The sequence below is a fragment of the Macaca mulatta genome, chromosome 20, assembly GCF_049350105.2.
Source record: "Macaca mulatta isolate MMU2019108-1 chromosome 20, T2T-MMU8v2.0, whole genome shotgun sequence".
Classification (NCBI taxonomy): domain Eukaryota; kingdom Metazoa; phylum Chordata; class Mammalia; order Primates; family Cercopithecidae; genus Macaca; species Macaca mulatta.
Window position 1 is genome coordinate 3,572,299 of NC_133425.1, and position 25,115 is coordinate 3,597,413.

The 25,115-nt window shown below is 48.6% G+C and overlaps 2 protein-coding genes across 12 annotated transcripts in view; one reads left to right on the forward strand and one right to left on the reverse strand.

Moving 5' to 3' along the window:
* Positions 1-1,919, reverse strand: part of ABCA3 (ATP binding cassette subfamily A member 3) — a 60,043-nt gene extending 58,124 nt beyond the window's left edge. For 8 of the 9 annotated variants that reach the window (XR_013411320.1, XM_077985041.1, XM_077985035.1 and 5 more), the window contains exon 1: positions 1,717-1,919. The gene's annotated coding sequence lies outside the window, so the exon portion shown is untranslated. Of the gene's footprint in view, positions 1-798; positions 1,306-1,716 lie in introns of those variants that run through there. The other variant, XM_077985036.1, reaches the window with a different exon arrangement.
* Positions 1,036-25,115, forward strand: part of LOC106994913 (uncharacterized) — a 33,306-nt gene continuing 9,226 nt past the window's right edge. For all 3 annotated transcript variants that reach the window (XM_077985248.1, XM_077985249.1, XM_077985250.1), the window contains exon 1: positions 1,036-2,514. In XM_077985248.1, coding sequence (XP_077841374.1) covers positions 1,036-2,175 — 1,140 coding nt within the window. In that variant the 3' untranslated portion in view covers positions 2,176-2,514. The remainder of the gene's footprint in view (positions 2,515-25,115) is intronic.

Below are 25,115 nucleotides of genomic sequence, written 5' to 3' on the forward strand. Positions count from 1 at the left end.
AGCGATTCTTCTGCCTCAGCCTCCTGAGTAGCTGGGATTACAGGCACGTGCTACCACGCCCGGCTAATTTTTTATATTTTTGGTAAAGACGGGGTTTCGCCATGCTGGCCAGGCTAGTCTCCAACTCCTGACCTCAAGTGATCCGCTCGCCTCTGCCTCCCAAAGTGCTAGGATTACAGGTGTGAGCCACTGAGCCTGGCCTCCAATTCATCTTTCAACTGTGCACAGGGCCTTCCCCGTCAGGGCCGTTCCCAGAGTTCCAGAATGCTTCCCTTCAATAGACTCCACAGTCTCCGGAAGCAGGGCTGGGGAAGAAACGGCAAACCAGGGATCTTACCTGGGCCTTCCCAGTTGAGACTAAGTCAAAATGGGTTCCCGTGAGTCAGCCTGGCTCATGCAGATGGAAGGCTAACCTCTTTTTAGAAACAACTCGTGCTACCCTCTCCTGTTTCAAAAGAGCTGTCTGGTCAGAATGGTGGTAAGTTACCTTAGGAAGAGAGAGGCGTCGTCCTGTTTGTCAGACAGAGTTAGCAAAGGTTCAATTTAAAAGAAAAATTCTCTAAGAAGTTAAAAATAAAAGTGTGGGGAGATTCCCATGACATCCATTTTTATCTATTTTTCCCTTTCTCTTACATTTCCCAAGAGGCAAACTTTCTAAAACAGTCTTAGTCTTTTCAAGTTTACAAAAGGCAGCACCCAGACTATCTGAATAAAATGACAGGGCGCCCGGGAGAAGAGTGCACCTCTCCCACGCGCACCCTGCCTGGCTCCATGCTGTCGCGGGGTCTAGCTACTCACTCAGCGGGCATTTCGGGAGTTCCAGGAACACAAACCCCAACAAGATCCAATCCATGCCTTCCCGGAGTGCACTGTCCAGGACGTAACCCGGCGAACAAGCGGCAATTACCCCCGAGGACATGGCTTCATCCGTGCGACAGACACCAAGCGCCTTCCCCACGCCCGTGACCATAAGGTCGTCCCGGCCCTCCTGAAGCGTGAAGCCGGCTTGGAACAGAGCCAAGACACACGGACGCGATGACGGAGGGCACCAAGAACTCGGCCTCAGCGACTGCCACAGGCCCCTCCGCCTGGACTAGCGGCTCCCCTTCCCCGCCCCCACACAGCGGAGGGCGCGGCAAACGCCCACCGCGGACTGTGGGCCTTGGATTCGGATTCGGAAGCGCCTTGCATTCGGATTCGGAGGTTCCTCGGAACGAGGGGGTGGGAGCAGGCGGAATCCAACCCGGGCGGCTTTGCCACCGCGCGCCCGGCCTCCCCGCGACAGGGAAGCGGCGCCATCTCCGCAGGTGCGCGGTGGACGCCTGCATCCCTCGGGCCCGGGGCTGTCGGGCGCTACACATCCACCTCCTGGGCGCACACAGAGGGCCTGGGCCGTGCCGAGTCTCGGCAGGGTTGAGCTTCCCCGCGCGGCGCGGGCTCCGGCACTGCCCGCAGTGCGGGACACGCCCAAGGCTCGGATGGGAGCCGACGCTGCGGGAGCGGCACCTGCAGGGAGCGCCGGGAGCCGAGGCCGCGGCGGGAGGGGCGGGCGCGGCCGGCGGGGATGCGGGGTCGCGGGAGGGGCCCGCAGCCCAGGCCAGAGCTGGGGGCGGCCCGAGGCCCAAGCTGGCCAGCGAGGGTGGGAAGGGCGGACCCGGGTGGGGACCGCAAGCCCCGGGAACAAGCGCGCGAGCGGCGGGTCCCGGCGGCACTCACCGAGCCTGGGCGCCGGGGTGGCGGCGGCCGGCGCGCGGACCTCTCGCGGGGTCCCCTCCCTCGGCCACCCGGGCTCTGCTCCAGCCTCGCAGTGGCGGAAGCACTGACAGCTGCGTGGCCGCCCTGGAGGGGAGGGGGCGTCTGCGACCCGCGACTGGCGGACGCACCGGCCGTTCCGGCTCCAGCAGGGGGCGCGGCGGCTCGCGCGTGCGCAGTCGGCCGCCCCTGCAGGTGCCCGGTCCACCCCCGGCCGCCTCGGCCGCTCCGGCCAGCCCAACCCCGCGCCTGCGCAGTGCCCCGTGCATCTCGCCCTTGCCCGGCAGAGGGCGCGCTGGATTGCGCGTGCGCAGTCGGCCACCCTGCGAGGACGCGGTTCGCACCCGGCCGCGCGGCAGCCCGTGCCTGCCCACTGCCCTGTGCCAGCGCCTATGTCCAGCAGGGGGCGCGCAGCGGCGGTAGCCGAGCGAGGGCGCGGCGGCTCTGACAGGAATGGCTGTGCGCACGTGCGGTTCACAGCGGTGGAAGTCTTCACATCTGGAAATTTGACTTTGGCCCTTTCTCTATTTCTCCTTATGCACTCTTTCCTTGGGCCCTCGTCACTCCTGGCACCGAGGGAAGCGCTTCCCCGCCTCTGGCCGGGCGCTGAGGCACGACCGAAAGCGAGGCGGCGGCAAGGAACCTTCTGGAATTCGGCCGTCGGGGCAGGCGTCGAGTTTACAGGAAAAGACGCAGTGTCCCAGGATGGGCGGAGTCGCCCTCAGTTGAGGAGCGAGGGAGGCTTCGGGGGTCGCCAGCCGGGTAGGAGTCACCTCAGGCAGGAGGGACCAGGCCTTGTCGGAGTCACCTGGCGGGAGGGTCCAGGGTGGGGCGGGGCCGCCTGTGAGGAGGGTCCGGGGACGGTCGGGGTTACCTGAGGGGGGGGTCGGAGCCACCTGAGGGGAGAGTGGGGGCTGGTTGGGGCCACCTGAGGGGAGCGTGGGGGGGTCGGGGCCACCTGAGGGGAGGGTCCGGGGACGGTCGGGGTCACCTGAGGGGAGGGGGGGTCGGGGTCACCTGAGGGGAGAGTGGGGGGGTCGGGGTTACCTGACGGGAGAGTGGGGGTTCGGGGTCACCTGAGGGGACAGTGGGGGGTCGGGGTCACCTGAGGGGAGAATGGGGGGGTCGGGGTTACCTGACGGGAGAGTGGGGGGGTCGGGGTCACCTGAGGGGAGGGTCGGTGGAGGGTCGGGGCCACCTGAGGGGAGAGTGGGGGGTCGGGGTCACCTGAGGGGAGGGGGGTCGGGGCCACCTGAGGGGAGAGTGGGGGGTCGGGGTCACCTGAGGGGAGAGTGGGGGCTGGTTGGGGCCACCTGAGGGGAGCGTGGGGGGGTCGGGGCCACCTGAGGGGAGGGTCCGGGGACGGTCGGGGTCACCTGAGGGGAGGGGGGGTCGGGGTTACCTGACGGGAGAGTGGGGGGGTCGGGGTCACCTGAGGGGAGGGTCGGTGGAGGATCGGGGCCACCTGAGGGGAGAGTGGGGGGTCAGGGTCACCTGAGGGGAGGGGGGGGTCGGGGCCACCTGAGGGGAGAGTGGGGGGGTCGGGGTCACCTGAGGGGAGAGTGGGGGCTGGTCGGGGCCACCTGAGGGGAGGGTCGGTGGAGGGTCGGGGTCACCTGAGGGGAGAGTGGGGGGTCGGGGTCACCTGAGGGGAGGGTCGGTGGAGGGTCGGGGTCACCTGAGGGGAGAGTGGGGGGTCGGGGTCACCTGAGGGGAGAGTGGGGGGGTCGGGGCCACCTGAGGGGAGGGTCGGTGGAGGGTCGGGGTCACCTGAGGGGAGAGTGGGGGGTCGGGGTCACCTGAGGGGAGAGTGGGGGGTCGGGGTCACCTGAGGGGAGAGTGGGGGGGTCGGGGTCACCTGAGGGGAGAGTGGGGGGGTCGGGGTCACCTGAGGGGAGAGTGGGGGGGTCGGGGTCACCTGAGGGGAGAGTGGGGGGGTCGGGGTCACCTGAGGGGAGAGTGGGAGGGTCGGGGCCACCTGAGGGGAGAGTGGGGGGGTCGGGGTCACCTGAGGGGAGAGTGGGGGGGTCGGGGTCACCTGAGGGGAGAGTGGGGGGGTCGGGGTCACCTGAGGGGAGAGTGGGGGGGTCGGGGTCACCTGAGGGGAGAGTGGGGGGGTCGGGGTCACCTGAGGGGAGAGTGGGGGGGTCGGGGTCACCTGAGGGGAGAGTGGGGGCTGGTCGGGGCCACCTGAGGGGAGGGTCGGTGGAGGGTCGGGGTCACCTGAGGGGAGAGTGGGGGGGTCGGGGTCACCTGAGGGGAGAGTGGGGGGGTCGGGGTCACCTGAGGGGAGAGTGGGGGGGTCGGGGTCACCTGAGGGGAGAGTGGGGGGGTCGGGGTCACCTGAGGGGAGAGTGGGGGGGTCGGGGTCACCTGAGGGGAGAGTGGGGGGTTCGGGGTCACCTGAGGGGAGAGTGGGGGGTTCGGGGTCACCTGAGGGGAGAGTGGGGGCTGGTCGGGGCCACCTGAGGGGAGGGTCGGTGGAGGGTCGGGGCCACCTGAGGGGAGGGTCGGTGGAGGGTCGGGGTCACCTGAGGGGAGAGTGGGGGGTCGGGGTCACCTGAGGGGAGAGTGGGGGGGTCGGGGTCACCTGAGGGGAGAGTGGGGGGGTCGGGGTCACCTGAGGGGAGAGTGGGGGGTCGGGGTCACCTGAGGGGAGAGTGGGGGTTCGGGGTCACGTGAGGGGAAAGTGGGGGGTCGGGGTTACCTGAGGGGAGAGTGGGGGGTGGTCGGGGCCACCTGAGGGGAGGGTCGGTGGAGGGGGTGGAGGGTTGGAGTCACCTGAGGGGAGGGTTGGGAGGGGTCGGGGTTACCTGAGGGGAGAGTGAGGGGGATCGGGGCCACCTGAGGGGAGGGTCCGGGGAGGGTCGTGGTCATCTGAGAGGATGGTCCGGAGAGGGTTGGGGTCACCTGACGGTCGGGTCGGGGAGGGCTGGAGAGGGTTGGGGTCACCTGAGGGTCGGGTCGGGGAGGGCTGGGGAGGGTCGGGGTCACCTGAGGGGAGGGTCTGGGGAGGGTCCGGAGAGGGTTGGGGTCACCTGAGGAGAGGGTCCGGGGAGGGTCGTGATCACCTGGGGGAAGGGTCCGGGGAGAGTCGGGTTCACCTCGCGGGAGCTGGCGGAACGGGGTCACCTGCAGGGAGGGTGCAGGGCGGGGGCGAGTCGCCTGCGGGGAGGCTCACCTTAGGCGGTCCCAGGGACGGGTCGCGGTCTAACGGGAGGGGGGTGGGGAGGTGGGTCGGGTGCAGATCGGGTTGTGGGACTGGGTCGCCCCAGGCAGAGGAGGCTGGGAGGGGCGGGCCCCCTTGGCGTGGCGGGGAGAGGTGGGGTGAGGGACTTCCGGGCTCGAGCGTGACGGCGGGCGCCGTGCGGGGCCGACAGTTGCCACGGGCCAGGGGCAATGGGTCTCTGACCGCCGCCAGCGGCCGGACCACAGTGAGGTGCGTCCGTGGTCCCGGCGCCCCGGGTGAGGGAGGGCTGCTGCGCGTCCTGCCGCTGTGAGCAGCCTGCGACCCGCACCGCCAGCCCCGCGCCCAGCCAGCCGCCGGCACCACAACCCGACGGCTGGGGACCTAATATAACGCAAGGGGCCGGGGGCGGAAATCTCCCACCCCCAAGAATTCTGATGGACTAGGGTTTGAGCGGCTCGTTCCCCATTTTAGTGTGTACATAGCACCTTTTACTCTGATGATGTTCTGCGTAGCCCATTCCACGAGCAAAGGGACATCGTCAGGTTCATGGCTAGATCCAGGGTCCTAGAGTGCCTGGGGTAGAGGAGGCTCGTGCTAAATAATTTGTTGAATGGAATCACAGGCCTGGCTTCTGATCTTGGCCCACTAATTAATGTAGACATGTCATTTTATCTTTCTGAATCTCAATTTCCTATCCCTAAAATTGAAATTATAATAATAGTAGTTAATAATAGCAAACTCAAAAGTTTTTTGTTGATGTATTCTTTTCTTTTTTGGGTCAAATGAGAAAATGCAAGTTTAAGTGCTTACTACAATACCTGACACATAAATGCCAAATAAATGGTAGTATAATGTGAGTATGGCTACGGATTTACATAGCCTAGTCTCCGTAATGAGCATACAGGAAAAAAAGAAAACCCCCAAACAATTGAATGCAGTTACAGGATGGGTGGGGGAGTAGATTATCAATGTGCTGCAAACATTCTAAAACCCCCCTTTCCCCGTCAATCTTCACAGACTGCAACACTTCAACCAAAATGTCTTCCCCATTCTCTACTTCCTCCCAGAAAGTGATGTGAACTTGGCTGCTTGGCCCTCTCTTCACCCGGCCATATCCTCAATCATTTTTCTTTCCAAAATCAATCCTTGCCATTTCCAAATTGAATGTGTCAGACCTTGAACGTTTTTCCGGCGTTTTCAAAACCTGATCCCAATTCTCAGTAACCAAATCCAGTACCAGAACTGGCTGACTCAGAATTTACCTTAGATGGAAGATAGGGTAGGAATATTGGAAGAAAGATGATCTCACAGATCAAGACAGACAATTGCAGGGTACTAATTTTATATCTTTTTTCTTAACCCTGTCAGGTTGTTAATTATTATAATCACAATCATGAGGTGGGAGGGTGTGAAGGCTACTGGGAAAAGTGTCTTATACACAAAATTTTCAGGCTCTGGACTGTTTAAAAACAGTTGCTCATAGTGAGCTGGACCCTTTTGATGCCCTTCAACAATCACTGGATAATTCATCACCTTGTGCTCAAGGCCCATTATTGAAAAAATAAAACAAATCTAGATGCTCCACCTAGTCATTTCTCTCCAGATGGAGGCCCAGATAAGGTCATAATTTCTTCAAAGTTACCCAGTAGAGCTGAGATGACAACCTCCGTGTTCAGGCTCCTGGATTCTACCCCTCTCTTGTATGGAAACACTCACATCCATATACCATGAATGCATGCTGAGAAATTGAAGGATACACTCCTTGAAGTTACAATGGTTCAAACATTTCTTTCTTTTCTCTCAAGATTGATGGTAAACATTATAGTGGATGGTGGCACTCATAAAGAAATCTTACAGCTTCACAAAAGGCAGTAAACCTAGCCATTACACTAGTTGGCTAAATATAATTAAACCAATAAGCTCCGAATTCTTTGAAGGGGTACAAATACTATATCCTATCCTATCCTTCCTATCTATCTATCTATCTATCTATCTATCTATCTATCTATCTATCTATCTATCTATCTATCTATCTATCATACAATAGTACCCAAATTGCTGATATTCAATGCAGTATCTTAGAATAGGGCTTCTTTGATTGTTTCCCTGGGAATGATGCTATAATTCAGAGATGCATTGTAGACCAAGGGCTGTACACATATTCCTTCATTCAGTGATTGGGAAGCATTGTATTGTAATGGTTAAAGCCAGACTCTGGCCACACTGCCTCAGATTAAATTCCAGCTCTTAATGTCTTTAGGCAAATTACTGAACCTTTCTGTGCCTTGGTTTTCTAGTGTAAAATGAGGATCATAACAATTCCTCATAGAATTGTTGTGAGAATTAGATGCATCCAAACATCTAGAGTACGGGACTTAGAAAAGTCCTTGGCATTCAGCAAGGGCTCAATAAGTGATCTAAGCATTACACTGTATGCTTTGGAAACAAACGAATGAAAAATTTTTTTTTTTTTGAGATGGAGTTTCACTTTTGTTGCCCAGGCTAGAGTGCAATGAGTGATCTCGGTTCACTGCAGCCTCCGCCTCCCGAGGTCAAGCAATTCTGCCTCAGCCTCCAGAGTAGCTGGGATTACAGGCATGCACCACCATGCCCAGCTAATTTTGTATTTTTGGTAGAGACGGGGTTTCTCCATGTTGATCAGGCTGGTCTCAAACTCCTGACCTCAGGTGATCCACCCCCCTCGGCCTCCCAAAGTGCTGGGATTACAGGCATGGGCCACCATGCCCGGCCAAACGAATGAAATTTATGTGTTTTGCAGGATCTCACAAAACCGAGTTGCTTAATTCGATTTAGTTTTGACTGTGTGCTTACTATATGCCAGATGAAACTTGAAATAAACTTGTAAATAAGCCACCATCTATACTTTAATAGAATTACATTTTACTGTTTCTTATGGTTTTTCAGTTGTTCTCTTGGGTTTTCTATGTATACAACTTAATAACATGCAAACAATCATAATCTAGTTCCCTCTTTGCCTATATTTATGCCTCTTGATTCATCTTATCATCTAACTGTAGTAGTATAGGGCCACCAGGAACTTATATAGGGTACCATGCCTGGTGAGAAATTGCCAAGAGGTGATCCCTGCCTCCCCACCTATTAGATAAAGGCAGCTCTTTTGAATGAACCAATTAGTTAAAGGCACCCAACTGCACAAACCAATTAGATAAAGGTAGCCATGAGTGGACCTTTCAGCCAACAGATTCAGCCTTAGGCCAGGGCGAGTGGAGCATAGAGTGGATCTCAGCCCTGCTTCTCATCCTCTTAGCCAAGTGCCCTGGTGTAGGGAACAGCCCTCATAACTGGACACAATGGCTCTGGGTTACCGTTTCCAGAATAATGCTAGAAAATAATGTTGCCACTGGCATTCTAATCTTGGTTTTGTCTTAATTGTGAATGCTTCTGTGGTCATCAGAAAATATCTTCACTTTTGATTTGAGAAATGTGTTTTTAGCACATTATAGACGGTTTTGTTTCTAAGGACTTTTTTAAAAAGTATCTAAGAATAGATGGAAAATTTTATCAAATGCTTTGGGAATTTATTGACATTATGTTTTTATTCCTGGCCGGGCGCGGTGGCTCAAGCCTGTAATCCCAGCACTTTGGGAGGCCGAGACGGGCGGATCACGAGGTCAGGAGATCGAGACCATCCTGGCTAACGGTGAAACCCCGTCTCTACTAAAAAATACAAAAAAACTAGCCGGGCGAGGTGGCAGGCGCCTGTAGTCCCAGCTACTCGGGAGGCTGAGGCAGGAGAATGGTGTAAACTCGGGAGGCGGAGCTTGCAGTGAGCTGAGATCCGGCCACTGCACTCCAGCTTGGGCGACAGAGCGAGACTCCGTCTCAAAAAAATAAATAAATAAATATGTTTTTATTCCTTTGACCAATTGATATAATGAATTAAACTAATAGAAATCATAATGGTGAAAATAGTGGATCATTCCTATATTTCTGGAAGAAATTTTCCATTTGTTCATGGTATATTATTCTTTTAATGCACTTCTAGATTCTATGTGCTAGCAAGGATTTTTACATCTTCTCTTTACTAAGAATGGGCTTTAGTTTTTTTTTTTTTTAATGGTATCATTGTCAGTTTTTGATATCATCATTAGCTAACCTGATTTTTTTTTAGTGGAAGTTTACCCTCTCTCTGCTTATGGATTAATTTAAATAGCATTAGAATGACCTATTGCTTGTAGTTAAAAATAACTTACCCATTTGAGTTTTTGCACTTACACTGCTTGGAGGACTCTGACAAATTTCTCAATTTCTTGAACAGTTTGTGTGAAGAAATATTTATGTTTTAAAAAAGTCTCTTACTGGATTATGGTAGTAACTTCTATTTTCCTAATCAACCCATCCCAGACAGATTGACAAATTTATTAGCATAGTGTTACAAAAAACATTTAATTTTCTGTGCAACATTGGGTATTTTTTCCTTTTCATTCTTCATTAATATGTCTGACAGTGTGTTTGTTCCTTTTTTTGTATTGACTGGATGTGCTAGTGGATTATTTATTTTAGGGGTTTAATTTCACTGTCAATCCTTCTTTTTTTTTTCTTTTGTTATTGTTATTATTTTTTTGAGACAGGTTTTCTCTCTGTCATCCAGGCTAGAGTGCAGTGGTGCAATCATTGCTCACTGCAGCCTTGAAGTCCTGGGCTCAAGCAGTCCTCCTGCCTCAGCCTCCTATAGTAGGCCTGTCTAATTTTGGTTTGCGGTTTTGGGTTTTTATTTTTTTTTGGTAGAGATGGGAGTCTTGCTATGTTCCCCAGGCTGGTCTTAAACTCCCAAGCTCAAGAGATCCTCCTGGCTTGGCCTCCTAAAGTGCTGGGATTATAGGCTTGAGCCACTCTGCCCAGCAACCACTGATTTTTTTTTTTTTTCCTGAGACAGAGTCTCGCTGTATTGCCCAGGCTAGAGTGCTGTGTTATAATCTCAGCTCACTTCAACCTCTGCCTCCCAGGCTCAAGTGGTTCTTGTGCCTCAGCCTCCTGAGTAGCTGGAATTACAGGTGTGTACCACTATGCCCAGCTAATTTTTGTATTTTATTTATTTATTTGAAACAGAGTCTCACTCTCATTACACAGGCTGGAATGCAATGGTACAATCTCAGCACACTGCAACCTCTGCCTCCCAGGTTCAAGCGATTCTCCCACTTCAGCCTCCAAAGTAGCTGGATTTACAGGTGCCTGCCATCACACCCGGCTAATTTTTATATTTTTAATAGAGATGGGGTTTCAACGTGTTGGCCAGGCTGGTCTCAAACCCCTGACCTCAGGTGATCTGCCCTCCTTGGCCTCCCAAAGTACTGGGATTACAGGTGTGAGCCACCGTGACTGGCCTAATTTTTGTATTTTTAGTAGAGATGGGGTTTTGCCATGTTGGCCAAGCTGGTCTTGAACCCCTGGCCTCAAGTGATCCACCTACCTTGGCCTCCCAAAGTGCTGGGATTACAGGCGTGAGCCACTACTCCTGGCCCTGAGATATATATATATTATATATATATTAGATCAAATAGTTATGCCTTTTCTGGAGTGTTAGTTAGAATTATATAGTATGTAGCCTTTTAGATTGGCTTCTTTCACTTAGTAATATATATTTAGAGTTCCTCCATGTCTCTTCATGATTTAATAACTCATTTCTTTTTGTTTGTTTTTATTGTTTTTGAGGTGGAGTTTCACTCTTAATGCCCAGGCTGGAGTACAATGGCGCGATCTCGGCTCACTGTAACCTCTGCCTCCTGGGTTTAAGTGGTTCTCCTGCCTCAGCCTCCTGAGTAGCTGGGATTACAGGTGCCCACCACCACACCGGCTAATTTTTTGTAGTTTTAGTAGAGATGGAGTTTTGCCATATTGGCTGGCTGATCTCGAACTCCTGACCTCAGGTGATCCTCCCACCTCGGCCTACCAGAGTGCTGGGATTACAGATGTGAGCCACCGCCCCCCGCCCAGTTTATTTCTTTTTAATGCTGAATAATATTTCATTGTCTGGATGTACCACAATTTATTTATCCATCCACTTATAGAGGGACATTTGGTTGGTTGCAAATTTTGGCAATTATGAATAAAGTACTATAGACATCCACATGCGGTTTTTGTGTGAACATAAGTTTTCAACTTGTTTGATAAATACCAAGGAGCATAATTGCAGGATCATGTGGTAAGGGGTTATTTATTCTTGTGAGAAACCTCTTGTCTTTCTAAGTGACTGTATCATTTTGCATTTCCACTATCTATGATCAAAAGTTCCTGTTGCCCGGGCGCGGTGGCTCAAGCCTGTAATCCCAGCACTTTGGGAGGCCGAGACGGGTGGATCACGACGTCAGGAGATCGAGACCATCCTGGCTAACACGGTGAAACCCTGACTCTACTAAAAAATACAAAAAACTAGCCGGGCGAGGTGGCGGGCGCCTGTAGTCCCAGCTACTCGGGAGGCTGAGGCAGGAGAATGGCGTGAACCCGGGAGGCGGAGCTTGCAGTGAGCTGAGATCCGGCCACTGCACTGCAGCCTGGGTGACAGAGCGAGACTCCGTCTCAAAAAAAAAAAAAAAAAAAAAAAAAAAGTTCCTGTTGCTCCATACCCTTGGTATATCCATCGATTTGGATGTTTTAATAGCTGCGTATTAGTCTGTCTGTGCTGCTGTAAAGGAATACCTGAGACTCTGTAATTTATAAGAAAGGTTTAATTGGTTTATGGTTCTGCAGGCTGTACAGGAAGCATGTTGCCACCAGCTTCTGGGGAGGTCTCAGAAAACTTACAATCATGGCCTAAGACAAAGGGGGTGCCACCACTTCCCATGGCTAGAGTGGGAGGAAGAGAGTGGGGAAAATGCTACACACTTCTACCATGAGAACAGCACTAGGGCGATGGCACTATACCATTCATGGGAAACCATCCCCATGATCCAATCACCTCCCACCAGGTGCCACCACCAACATTGGGGATTACAATTTAACATGAGATTTGGGCAGGGACACAAATTCAAACCATATCAAGGTGTGTAGTGGTATCTCATTGTTTTAATTTAGAGTTCCCCAATGATGTATAATGTTGAGTATCTTTTCATATGCTTATTTGCCATGTATATATTTCTTTAGTGAAGTAACTGTTTAGGTTTTTTGCCCATTTTTAAATCAGGTTGTTTGTTTTCTTATTGTTAAGGGTTCTTTGTATATTTCAGATAATAGTACTTTATGAGATATGTCTTTTACAAATATTTTCTTCCAGTCTGTGGCTTGTCTTCTCATTTTCTTGATTGATAGAATATTTTGCAGTTTAGGAGAGAGTTTTTCATTTACAACAATTTGCTGTTTTTGCTTTTGGTGTTTTTATTTTATTGATAATACTTTTAGTGTAGTGTGATCTAGAAATGTGGTCGGTATCATTCAACCTCTTAGAATTTGAAATTTTCTTTATGGCCTATACATACTCTGTTTTCATGAATAGTGGATGGTGTGCATAAGCTTGTTTTTAAAAAAAATTTTTAGAAACAGGGTCTTGCTGTGTCACCCAGAGTGGAGTACAGTGGCATGATCATAGCTCACTGCAGCCTTGAACTCCTGGGCTTAAGTGGTCCTTCTGCCTCAGCCTCTCGAGTAGTTGGGACTGCAGGTGTGTGCCTCCATGCTTGGCTAATTAAAAAAAAATTTTTTTAGTGACGAATGTCTTACTATGTTGCCCAGGCAGGTCTTCAACTCCTGGCCTCATGTGATCCTCTTGTCTTAACCCCTGAGTCATTGGGATTATAGGCATGAACCACTGTACCTGGCTCTATTTTTTAAATCATATGGGAAACAGAGGTGTTACATACCAAAAGTACAATAATACTAGTTTTTTGTTTGTTTGTTTGTTTTTGAGATGGAGTTTCGCTCTTGGTTGCCCAGGTTGGAGAGCAGTGGCGCAATCTCGGCTTACTACAACCTCTGCCTCCCGGGTTCAAGCGATTCTCCAGCCTCAGCCTCCCGAGTAGCTAGGATTACAGGCATATGCCACCATGCCTGGCTAAATTTTGTATTTTTAGTAGAGATGGGGTTTCACCATGTTGGCCAGGTTGGTCTCAAACTCCTGACTTCAGGTGATCCGCCTGCCTCGGCCTCCCAAAGTGCTGGGATTACAGGCGTGAGTCACTGCACCTGGCCAATAGTAGTTTTTGTAGTTATCTAAAAAGTTACCTGTACTGATAATTATTTATTCATATGGCTTCAAGTTACATCTAGCATTCTTTTGTTTTAGCCTGAGGGACTTCCTTTGGCATGCTTTTTTGGGCAGGTCTACTAGTGACAAATTTCTTTAGCTCTTATTTACCTAAAAAATGTCTTAATTTCTCCTTCATTTTTGAAAGATAGTTTCGCTGGGTGTAAATTCTTTGTGTTTTTTTTTTTTTTTTTTTTTTGAGACGGAGTCTCGTTCTGTCACCCAGGCTGGAGTGCAGTGGCCGGATCTCAGCTCACTGCAAGCTCCGTCTCCCGGGTTCACGCCATTCTCCTGCCTCAGCCTCCCGAGTAGCTGGGACTACAGGCGCCTGCCACCTCGCCCAGCTAAGTTTTTTTTGTATTTTTAGTAGAGACGGGGTTTCACTGTGTTAGCCAGGATGGTCTCGATCTCCTGACCTTGTGATCCGCCCGTCTCGGCCTCCCAAAGTGCTGGGATGTAAATTCTTGACAGTTGTTTTTGTTTGTTTGTTTTTTAAGCATTTTATATATATCATTCCACTGCTTTTTTGCCTCCCTGGTTTCTGATGAGAAATTAGCTGTTAATCTTATTGAAGATTCTTTGTACAAGTTTCTTCTGTCTTAGTGCTTTCAAGATTCTCTCTTTGGGCTGGGAATGGTGGCTCACACCTGTAATCCCAGCACTTTGGGCGACTGAAGTGAGAGGATCACTTGAGGCCAGGAGTTAAAGACCAGCCTGGGCAACAAAGCAGGCCCTGTCTCTACAAAAAATAAAAAAGTTAGCTGGGCGTAGTGGCATATGCCTGCAATCCCAGCTACTTGGGAGGATGAGGAAGGAGGCTCACTTGAGCCTGGCTGGTCAAGGCTGCAATGAACTATGATCATGCCACAGAGCCAGACCCTGTCTCAAAAAAAAAAAAAAAAAAAAAATTCTCTCCTTATCTTTTTTTTTTTTTTTTGAGACAGAGTCTCGCTCTCTCCCCCTGGCTGGAGTGCAGTGGCGCGATCTCGGCTCACTGCAAGCTCCGCCTCCCGGGTTCCTGCCATTCTCCTGCCTCAGCCTCCCAAGTAGCTGGGACTACAGGCACCCGCCACCGCGCCCAGCTAATTTTTTGTATTTTTAGTAGAGGCGGGGTTTCACCATGGTCTCGATCTCCTGACCTTGTGATCCGCCCGCCTCGGCCTCCCAAAGTGCTGGGATTACAGGCGTGAGCCACCGCACCCGGCTATCTGTCCTTATCTTTAGCATTCTACAGTTTCATTATAGTAACTGTCTTTGTGGGTCTTTTTAAGATTCTTGTACTTGGAGTTTGTTGAGCTTCTTGGATCTGTAGATTCATGTATTTATCAAATTTTAGAAGTTATTATTTCATTATTTCTTCAAACATGTTTTTATCTCTTTCTTCTCCTGGAACTTCCACAATGTGTATTTGGTACACTTGATAGTGTCCCATAGGTCCCTTAGGCTCTGTTAAATTTTCTTCATTTTTTTTTCCTGCTCCTTAGACTTGGTAGTTTTAACTGCCCTATCTTCAGGTTTGTGGATTCTTTCTTCTGCTTGCTCATATCTTCGTTGAATCCCTCTAGTGAATTATTTTGTTTCAGCTATTATGCTTTTCAGCTCCAGCATTTCTATTTGGTTTCTTTAAAATTGTTCTGTTTATTGACATTTTCTGCTTGTACACACTTCATTCTTCTGATTTTCTTTAGTTCTTTGTCCATGATCTTCAGCTCTGAGAATATTTAAGACAGTCCATTTAAAAGTTTTGCCTAGTAAGTCCTATGTCTGGGCTTTCTCAGGAATGGTTTGAGTGGCCTCCTTTTTTCCTGTGAATAGGTCATACTTTCCTATGTCTTTGTATGGTTTGTCATTTTTTTACTGAGAGCTATACATTTTGAATACTGTAGTTGGTAGCTCTGGAAATCAGATTCTCATCTCTCCCCAGAAATTCCTGTTGATACTTGATGAAAGCTGCAGTTGTCCATTTGTTTAGTGACTTTGCTAAAAAGGCTATATTTCTTGTTGTGTGCAAGTACTGAAGTCTCTGTTTCATTATCTCTGCATTCAGCAAGTGACTTGACAGATTTTTTTTTTTTTTTTTTTTTGAGACGGCATTTCCACCTTGTTGCCCAGGCTGGAGTATAATAGCATGATCTTGGCTCACCACAACCTCCGCCTCCTGGGTTCAAGTGATTCTCCTGCGTCAGCCTCCTGAGTGGCTGAGATTACAGGCATGAGCCACCACACCCAGCTAATTTTTGTATTTTTAGTAGAGATGGGGTTTCTTCATGTTGGTCAGGCTGGTCTCAAACTCCCAACCTCAGGTAATCCACCCGCCTTGGCCTCCCAAAATGCTGGGATTACAGGTATGAGCCACCGTACCCAGCGACAGATTTTTTTTTTTAATACCTGGATTCGATAAGAAAAGAACAATAAAGGGTTTTCTGTTTCTTTCAATTCCCAGGATCAGTGTCACCTGAGAAGCCACTGTAGCCCTTGGGTGTTGAAACAATGGCCACTGTCTGCACTGGCCCCTCAGTGATCAAAAGCAACAATCAAAACACACTACTCCAATTTATGAAAGACAGAATCTCTATTAGACTAGACTCCAGACCTCCAAACTAGTTGAGACAGTTCAGGCCAGCTCAATAGGTGTTTTAGTTGAGGGATCAATTCTGGAAGTTCCTATTCCACTGTCTCCTGTGATTCACTCTGCATTCACTCTTTTTTTCTTTTTCTTTCTTTCTTTCTTTTTTTTTTTTTTTTTGAGACAGAGTCTCGCTCTCGCTCTGTCACCCAGGCTGGAGTGCAGTGGCACGATCTCAGTTCACTGCAAGCTCCGCCTCCCGGGTTCACGCCATTCTCCTGCCTCAGCCTCCCGAGTAGCTGGGACTTCAGGCACCTGCCACCACACCTGGCTAATTTTTTTTGTATTTTTAGTAGAGATGGGGTTTCACCATGTTAGCCCGGATGGTCTTGATCTCCTGACCTCGTGATCCGCCTGCCTTGGTCTCCCAAAGTGCTGGGATTATAGATGTGAGCCACCACGCCTGGCCTTTTTTTTTTTTTTTAGATGGAGTTTCGCTCTTGTTGCTGAGGTTGGAGTGCAATGGCGTGATCTTGGCCCACTGCATCCTTCCACTCCCAGGTTCAGGTGATTCTCCCGCCTCAGCATCCCGAGTAGCTGTGATTACAGGCATGTGCCACCATGCCTGGCTAATTTTTTATTTTTATTTTTTTAGTAGAGATGGGGTTTTGCCATGTTGACCAGGCTGGTCTTGAACTCCTGACCCCAGGTAATTCACCTTCTTCGGCTTCCCAAAGTGCTGGGATTATAGGTGTGAGCCACTGCGCCTGGCCTGCATTCACTGTTGAAGATGCTGCTTCTAAAATTCTTGTGTTCAGGAGAAGGAAACACTGTCTCTGTATTTAGGAAGTAGCATTACAGGGAGTATAGTAAGAGACAAGAGACACAACACATCCAAGAAGGAAGACTTTCCAGGAACAATAGTCATATTTTCTCCATATTTATATGAGTCTTGTTTGTTTAATTTCTTTTGTGCAAAGTTAGAGATGCTTTCACCTGAGAAAAAATATATTCCCCTTTCTGTCCCTGCTGGAAAAATGTTTTCTGTAAATGAAAATCTCATTTTTGTTATAATAATAGTATCTAAAAATTAAAGCATATATTACATTTGGGAAACAAGAAGATTGAGAAGAGAAGGAACTTTCTGCTATCCGAGGTATTTTTCTTTCTCACAGTCATTTTTGCTTCACATCCCCACAAAGACTGCATACCCTTTAATTCATTCATTCATTAAATATTTACTGAGTTTCTACCATGTGCCACCTCTGTTCTTATGTCTGGGGATTCAGTGTTGGAAAAAAAAAACAGAGCAAAAGGTTCCTGCTTTCATAGAACATAAATTTGAGTAGGGATATCAGATTAAAGAAGCAAATAAATAGCATGTAAATCTTTTTTTTTTTTTTTTTGAGATGGAGTCTCGCTCTGTCGCCCAGGCTGGAGTGCAGTGGTGGGATCTCGGCTCACTGCAAGCTCCGCCTCCCGGGTTCACGCCATTCTCCTGCCTCAGCCTCCCGAGTAGCTGGGACTACAGGTGCCCGCCACCGTGCCCGGCTAGTTTTTTTTGTATTTTTTTAGTAGAGACGGGGTTTCACCGCTTTAGCCAGGATGGTCTCGATCTCCTGAGCTTGTGATCCACCCGCCTCGGCCTCCCAAAGTGCTGGGATTACAGGCTTGAGCCACCGCGCCCGGCCTGCATGTAAATCATTTAAAAGTGCTAAGAAGAAAAATAAACATGAAAAGTTGATATGACATCTATAGGGATGTTGAAATTTTATATAGAATGATCAAAAAGCCCTCATTGAGAAAGTCATATTTGAGGAAAGATCTGAAAGAAGTAGGAGAACTAGCAGTGTTGATACACGAGGGAAGTGTGTACTTGACAGAGAGATGAATTTTGAGGCAAAAATGTGTTTGGTGTGTTTTAGGAATAGCAACTATGCCTGTGACACAGGAGCAGGGAGAAGGAGAGAAGTAAAGTAGGAGACAGAATGAGATAAGAAAGTGAACAGGCACTATATCATGTAGAACTGTGTAGTTCATTGTAAGACAAGGCTTTTGCTTGGAGTGAGATAAGAGCCAGTAGAGAGTTTTGAGCAGAGAAGGAAGCATGATCTGACTTAAACAGGGTCACCCTTATTGCTGCATGGACAATGGATTGCAAGGTGGCAAGGGCAGATGTACTGATACCACCAAAGAAGGTATTGCAGAAATCCCGGCAAGGGACGATAAAAATAGGGGCGGTGAAAGGGATTGAATTCTAGGTCCGTTTCAGAGGTAGAGGCAACAGGATTTGCTAACTAACTAGATTTGGAATGTGAAAGAGAGAGAAGTCAAGAATAATCCTGTATAGAATTAAATACTGAGCCGAGCGCGGTGGCTCACGCCTGTAATCCCAGCACTTTGGGAGGCCGAGGTGGGCGGATCACGAGGTCAGGAGATCGAGACCATCCTGGCTAACACAGTGAAACCCTGTCTCTACTAAAAATACAAAAAATTAGTCGGGCGTGGTGGCAGGCGCCCGTAGTCCCAGCTACTCGGGAGGCTGAGGCAGGAGAATGGCGTGAACCCGGGAGGTGGAGCTTGCAGTGAGCCCAGATGGCGCCACTGCACTCCAGTCCAGGCAACAGAGTGAGACTCCATCTCAAAAAAAAAAAAAAAAAAGGAATTACTGTTGATATTTTGGTATTTAACCTTCCAGTTTTTTATATACATGTTCATAATTTTATATATTTTTAATTAAAATTGAAGTCATCCTCTACCTACTACTTGTAACCAGTTCATTTTGTAACATGTTGCTTTCCTGTATTATTAAAAAAGAATAAGGCCAGGCCAGATGGCTCACACCTGTAATCCCAGCACTTTGGGAGGCTAAGGTGGGCAGATCACCTGAGGCCAGGGGTTTGAGACCAGCCTGGCCAATATGGTGAAATCCCATCTCTACCAAAAAATACAAAAATTAGCCAGGCGTGGTGGTAGGTGCCTGTAATCCCAGCTACTCGGAGGCTGAGGCAGGAGAATCACTTGGATCTGGGAAACGGAGGTTGCAGTGAGCCAAGATCACACCACTGCACTCCAGCCTGGGTGACAGAGCGACTCCGTCTCAAAAAAAAAAAAAAAAAAAAAGAAAGGGGGTAATAATCCTATAACTCAAAGAATGGAACTGGCATTAACAGTGAAGAAGACTGTAAGACAATCTGTTTTAACAGGAATGAGAAAGCTCAGTTTGGGCATGTCAACTTTGAGATGAAACACATGGAAATATTGAGCCAGCAGTTGGGTATCTGGATCTAGAGTCAGAGGGAAGGTCTAGGCTGGAGATACAAATTTAGAAGTCATCAGCATATAGATGGATTCAAATCTAACAGCTGAATGAGATCACCTAAGGAGAGCACAGACTGAGCCCTGGAGTGTATTTAGAGGTTGGGAAGAGGAGGAAGTATCAGCAAAAAAGACTTAGAAGGAATTGCTAGAATGATAGGAGGAGAAGTAGTCCATCACAATGATCTAGAAGCCCCAAAGAAGAAAGTTTTCAAGGACGAAAAAGTAACTCTTAACACTTTTGTACTATGTATAACATTTCCCCTCATTTGTTTCCTGACTAGTGGTGACCCCTCCTCTTCAGCTAGGAAAATGGCAGTGTTCAGAAAGTTAAAACTTCTTCTTTGGAAGAATTTCATCTTAAAATTGGGTATGGTTATCTGTGGGAAGATATAAGTCCTTGGGAAGGAGTGAATGTTTCAGTTAAATTGGTTCATAATAACAGGTTAAAGAACAATTAAGAACTTTACATGCAGCCGGGCGCGGTGGCTCACGCCTGTAATCCCAGCACTTTGGGAGGCCGAGGCGGGCGGATCACAAGGTCAGGAGATCGAGACCACGGTGAAACCCCGTCTCTACTAAAAATACAAAAAATTAGCCGGGCGCGGTTGTGGGCGCCTGTAGTCCCAGCTACTCGGGAGGCTGAGGCAGGAGAATGGCGTGAACCCGGGAGGCGGAGCTTGCAGTGAGCCGAGATCACGCCACTGCACTCCAGCCTGGGAGACAGAGCGAGACTCCGTCTCAAAAAAAAAAAAAAAGAACTTTACATGGACAGGGGCCCTTTTCTGCAAATGAGTCATGTTGTTATTAAAGATGACATCATTGTGGCCGGGCGCGGTGGCTCAAGCCTGTAATCCCAGCACTTTGGGAGGCCGAGACGGGCGGATCACGAGGTCAGGAGATCGAGACCATCCTGGCTAACACGGTGAAACCCCGTCTCTACTAAAAAAATACAAAAAACTAGCCGGGCGAGGTGGTGGGCGCCTGTAGTCCCAGCTACTCGGGAGGCTGAGGCAGGAGAATGGCGTGAACCCGGGAGGCGGAGCTTGCAGTGAGCTGAGATCCGGCCACTGCACTCCAGCCTGGGCGACAGAGCGAGACTCCGTCTCAAAAAAAAAAAAAAAAAAGATGACATCATTGTTACTGATTTTGGGCCATTGGTGTTACAGAAAGGTTAAAAGGAGATGTTTCTAGCTAATTCTTATTCTGTGTTTTTCTTTTTCATGTGTGGGGCAGGGAGACTGGAAGAAATTAAAGTGTTCTAAATGGAAGAGCATTCACCACATGTGTTCTGTTTGGGGTTAACATTTAGCTTTTGTTTTTATTTTAGAAACAGAAGACTCTGGTAGCAATCCTTGAAATCTTGATGCCATTGCTATTTTCTGCAATTGTATTGCATCTTCGTTGTAATAGTGCTCCAATAAAAAGACCTGCCACTAGCTACCATGTAATTGATATCAGTTCGTTGCCAGCCTGCTTCTACTATTTTCCTTGGAAAAATAGATTTCAGCTAGTTTATATCCCTTCTAAAAGTGAAATTTTGAAGGCTGTCACCGAAATGGTGGAACAGACCTTTGATGTTCAGTTTGAAGTTTAGACCTAAAGATGGGTAAGGATTGGGAGGACATTTTTATAAAGTATAGTTTGAAGTTTTTCCCTGAGAGTTCTTACCATAGTGATTCTAAATCTAGTGTCTCCAAATTCTAAAGAGCCTATGAGGTGGTAGTTGGGGGGAAGCTGTCCTAGAGATATTTTTATTATTTCAAACAGTATATGGAGTTGTGTCCATATATGTCAGAAGGCTTCAAGGCTAATTAAAATGTTAAATGTTAAGTATTTGTTTTTAACTCACTATCATGACACCTGTTATCTCATATTAATCCAAAGGTCTGATTGGCAATTATGTGTCTCATAAAAAATGGAAGGCATTCAGAGGGTCAGAGGGTCTGAAATCGCTTCTAACTTTTTTTAACTGGTCTCTGCTTCTCCTCTTGTCCCATTCTAATCCAGTCTCCATGTGGAGGCAGAAAGATCTTCAAAAGCTCAGTAGGATCCAGCTAGTCTCCAGCTTAAACCCCTTCAGTAACTTCCCATTGCCCTGAGAGAAAACCAACTCTTCTCCAGATTCTGACCCTGCTTTTTTCCCAGTCTTAATCCAGTTCGGTTCTTTATTGTGCTCCCACAGGCTGGTCATGTTGGTCTTTTACTTCCTAGAAAGCAGCTACATGAAGTTCTCTCCCGACAGGGCCTTTGCACCAGCTGTTCCTTCTGACAGTGCTTTGCCCCCAGTCCTCCCTCTGCATTGCTCCTTCTTAGTCTTCAGGTTTCAGCTGAACTGACACCTAGGAAGTCAGCTAAATCGGTTTTAGGTTTCTCACCTCTGCCTTATTCTCTGTAGTTGAACCCTGTTTTATACTTTCTATCAAAAAGGGAATTTTAATAAATGTTTACATACATATTCACCTTCTTACTTTCTATGTATTGTCTGCCTTTCTCTACTAGACTCCACCTCCATGAGGTCATAGGACCATGTCTGTTTTGTTCACCACTGTGCCTGTTGTAGTACCTAGCCATAATAGGCGCTCAATAAATAGTTATTGAATAAATTAATGCAGTTAGGTAGATAAAATTCTTCAAAATATGCAGTTTATAGGAGAAATTTTTCAAAATTACTATAATTTTTCTACATGCTATTGTAAAAGTATTCTAATAATATATAGGACATAAAGTAATAGAGATTTTTCTCTTCAAACTTTAGTGCCTTTAGTGCCACTCAGTGGGGATAGTTCTTTTTTTTTTTTTTTTGAGATGGAGTTTTGCTCTTGTTGCCCAGGCTGGAGTGCAATGGTAAGATCTCGGTTCACTGCAACCTCCATCTCCCGGGTTCAAGCGATTCTTGTGCCTCAGCCTCCTGAATAGCTGGGATTATAGGCACCCGCCGCCATGCCTGGGTAATTTTTTTTTTTTTTTTTTTTGAGACAGAGTCTTACTCTGTCGCCCAGGCTGGAGTGCAGTAGTACGATCTCAGCTCACTGCAAGCTCCACCTCCCAGGTTCATGCCATTCTCTTGCCTCAGCCTCCCGAGTAGGTGGGACTACAGGCGCCCTCCACAACACTCAGCTAAATTTTTTGTATTTTTAGTAGAGACAGGGTTTCACCGTGTTAGCCAGGATGGTCTCGATCTACTGAGCTCGTGATCTGCCCGCCTCAGCCTCCCAAAGTGCTTGGATTACAGGCGTGAGCCACCGCCCCCACGCCACGCCGGGCTAATTTTTGTATTTTTGGTAGAGATGGGGTTTCACCATATTGTCCAGGCTGGTCTCAAACTCCTGACTTCAGGTCATCTGCCCGCCTTGGCCTCCCACAGTTCTGGGATTACAGGCATGAGCCACCATGCCCGGCCTCAGTGGGGATAATTCTTTTAAAGGCTTTCAGCTCCAGGAGTTTGGGCAACATAGTGAAACCCTGTCCCTACAAAAAATAAAAAATTAACCAGGTGTGGTAGTCAATGCCTGTAGTCCCAGCTACTTGGGGTGCTGAGGTGGGAGGATCTCTTGAACCTACATACAAGTTAGAGGTTATAGTGAGGTATGATTGTACCACTGTACTCCAGCTTGGGCAACAGAATGAGACCCTGTCTCTAAAAAAATAAAAAATAAAAATAAAGGCCCTCAATGGTAAAATGTGGGGAATCACTGTTTTGAAAGTTGTTCTTCAGCTGAGAGCAGTAGCTCACGTCTGTAATCCCAGCACTTTGGGAGACCGAGGTGGGTGGATCACTTGAGATCAAGAGTTTGTGACCAGCCTGGCCAACATGGTGAAATCCCATCTCTACTAAAAATACAAAAAAATTAGCCAGACGTGGTGGCACATGCCTGTAGTCCCAGCTACCTGGGAGGCTGAGGCAGGAGAGTGACTTGAACCCAGGACGCGGAGGTTTCAGTGAGCTGAGATCATGCCACTGCACTTCAGCCTGGGTGACAGGGCAAGACTCCATCTCAAAAAAAAAAGTTGTGCTTCATGCTTGTCTGGTATCCTAGTTATTGCTGTCATTATTGATAATCTTATGGACTTCAGATATGGTATGAGTATGAGTTTCTATGTATTCTATGCATTCTAATTCAGTTACCTTATACATATGAGATTATGAAATTTCTTTCTTTCTTTCTTTCTTTTTTTTTTTGAGAAAGAATCTCGCTCTGTTGCCCAGGCTGGAGTGCAGTGGCACCCGTAATCCTAGCACTTTCGGAAGCTGAGGCAGGCGGATTGCCGGAGCTCAGGAGCTCAAGACCAGCCTGGACAACATGGCAAAACCCTGTCTGTACTAAAAATACAAAAAATTAGCCAGGCGTGGTGGTGCCCACTTGTAATCCCAGCTACTTGAGAGGCTGAGGCATGAGAATCACTTTAACTCCGGAAGCAGAGGTTACAATGAGCCGAGATCAGACGGAACAAGACTCCATTTCAAAAAGAAAAAGAGGCCGGGCGCGGTGGCTCAAGCCTGTAATCCCAGCACTTCGGGAGACCCAGACGGGCGGATCATGAGGTCAGGAGATCAAGACCATCCTGGCTAACACGGTGAAACCCCGTCTCTACTAAAAAATACAAAAAACTAGCTGGGCGAGGTGGCAGGCGCCTGTAGTCCCAGCTACTCGGGAGGCTGAGGCAGGAGAATGGCGTAAACCCGGGAGGCAGAGCTTGCAGTAAGCTGAGATCCGGCCACTGCACTCCAGCCTGGGCGACAGAGGGAGACTCCGTCTCAAAAAAAAAAAAAAAAGAAAAAGAAAAAAAAGTCTAGATGAAGGAAAGAACCCAAAGAGATCAGTGGAGGCCCTAAACTGCTTTTGATCAAACATTCATCATACTAGGGGAAATTCAATGCTTGTTTTCATAGACTTGTAAGGCACAGAGGGAAAGAAGAAAAAGTTAAGGCCCATTCAAGGTGGGGTGTATATCTTGAGACTGTCTCGCCTGAAATCTGGGAACCCAAATGCCTACATCGTACTGGTGGTACTTAATGTAAGGTTGTGCTGGATGTAAACATGCCCCCGACTGCCTGAATGTTGCCTTGGAACTAAGCACAGCAGGGAGGGTCCTAGCCCTGAGATTTGTAGCTCAAATTCATATCACTTGGTTGCCAAAAAAAAGAAAGGTAGGGAGGAAGGAAGGAAGGAAGGAAGGAAGGAAGGAAGGAAGGAAGGAAGGAAGGAAGGAAGAAGGAGGGAAGGAAGAGAGGGAAGGAGGGAGGGAGGGAGGGAAGAAGAAAGGAAGGAAGAAGGGAAGGCAAGGGAGGGGGGAAGGGTGGGGGAAGGAGGGGAAGGGAAGGGAAGAAAGGAAGGAAAGAAAGAAGGAAGAAGGGGAGGGAGGGAAGGAGGAAGGAAGGAAGGAAGGAAGGGCAGAGGGAAGGCAAGAAAGGAAAGAAGCAAAGAAAGAAAAGAGAAATCCCTCAAACTGTGAAGTGGGACAGTGGGACTCACATTGACAGGTGCAAATACATTTTTTCCCTGGAGGAATGTACCTTCATTCTGTATCTCAAGACTCACCACAAGACTATCAAGGTCAGTGAACAAACATACTAGGAAACAGGACACCGAGAATGATTATCAGTATAACAACAGACAGCAAAAACAGACGTGGAAAGATTCCAGATAATGGAATTATTAGTCTCGTGTTATAAAATCACTATGTTTAGCTGGTTTGAAGAAATAAAAGACAACATAAAAGGATTTATAGGTAGCATGTCATTATAAAGAGTCACCTAGGCCGGGCGCGGTGGCTCACGCCTGTAATCCCAATACTTTGGGAGGCCGAGGCGGGCGGATCACAAGGTCAGGAGATTGAGACTATCCTGGCTAACACGGTGAAACCCTGTCTCTACTAAAAATACAAAAAATTAGCCAGGCGCGGTGGCGGGCACCTGTAGTCCCAGCTACTCAGGAGGCTGAGGCAGGAGAATGGCAAGATCCTGGGAGGCGGAGCTTGCAGTGAGCCGAGGTCACGCCACTGCACTCCAGCCAGGGGGACAGAGCGAGACTCCGTCTCAAAAAAAAAAAAAAAAAAAAAAAAAAAAA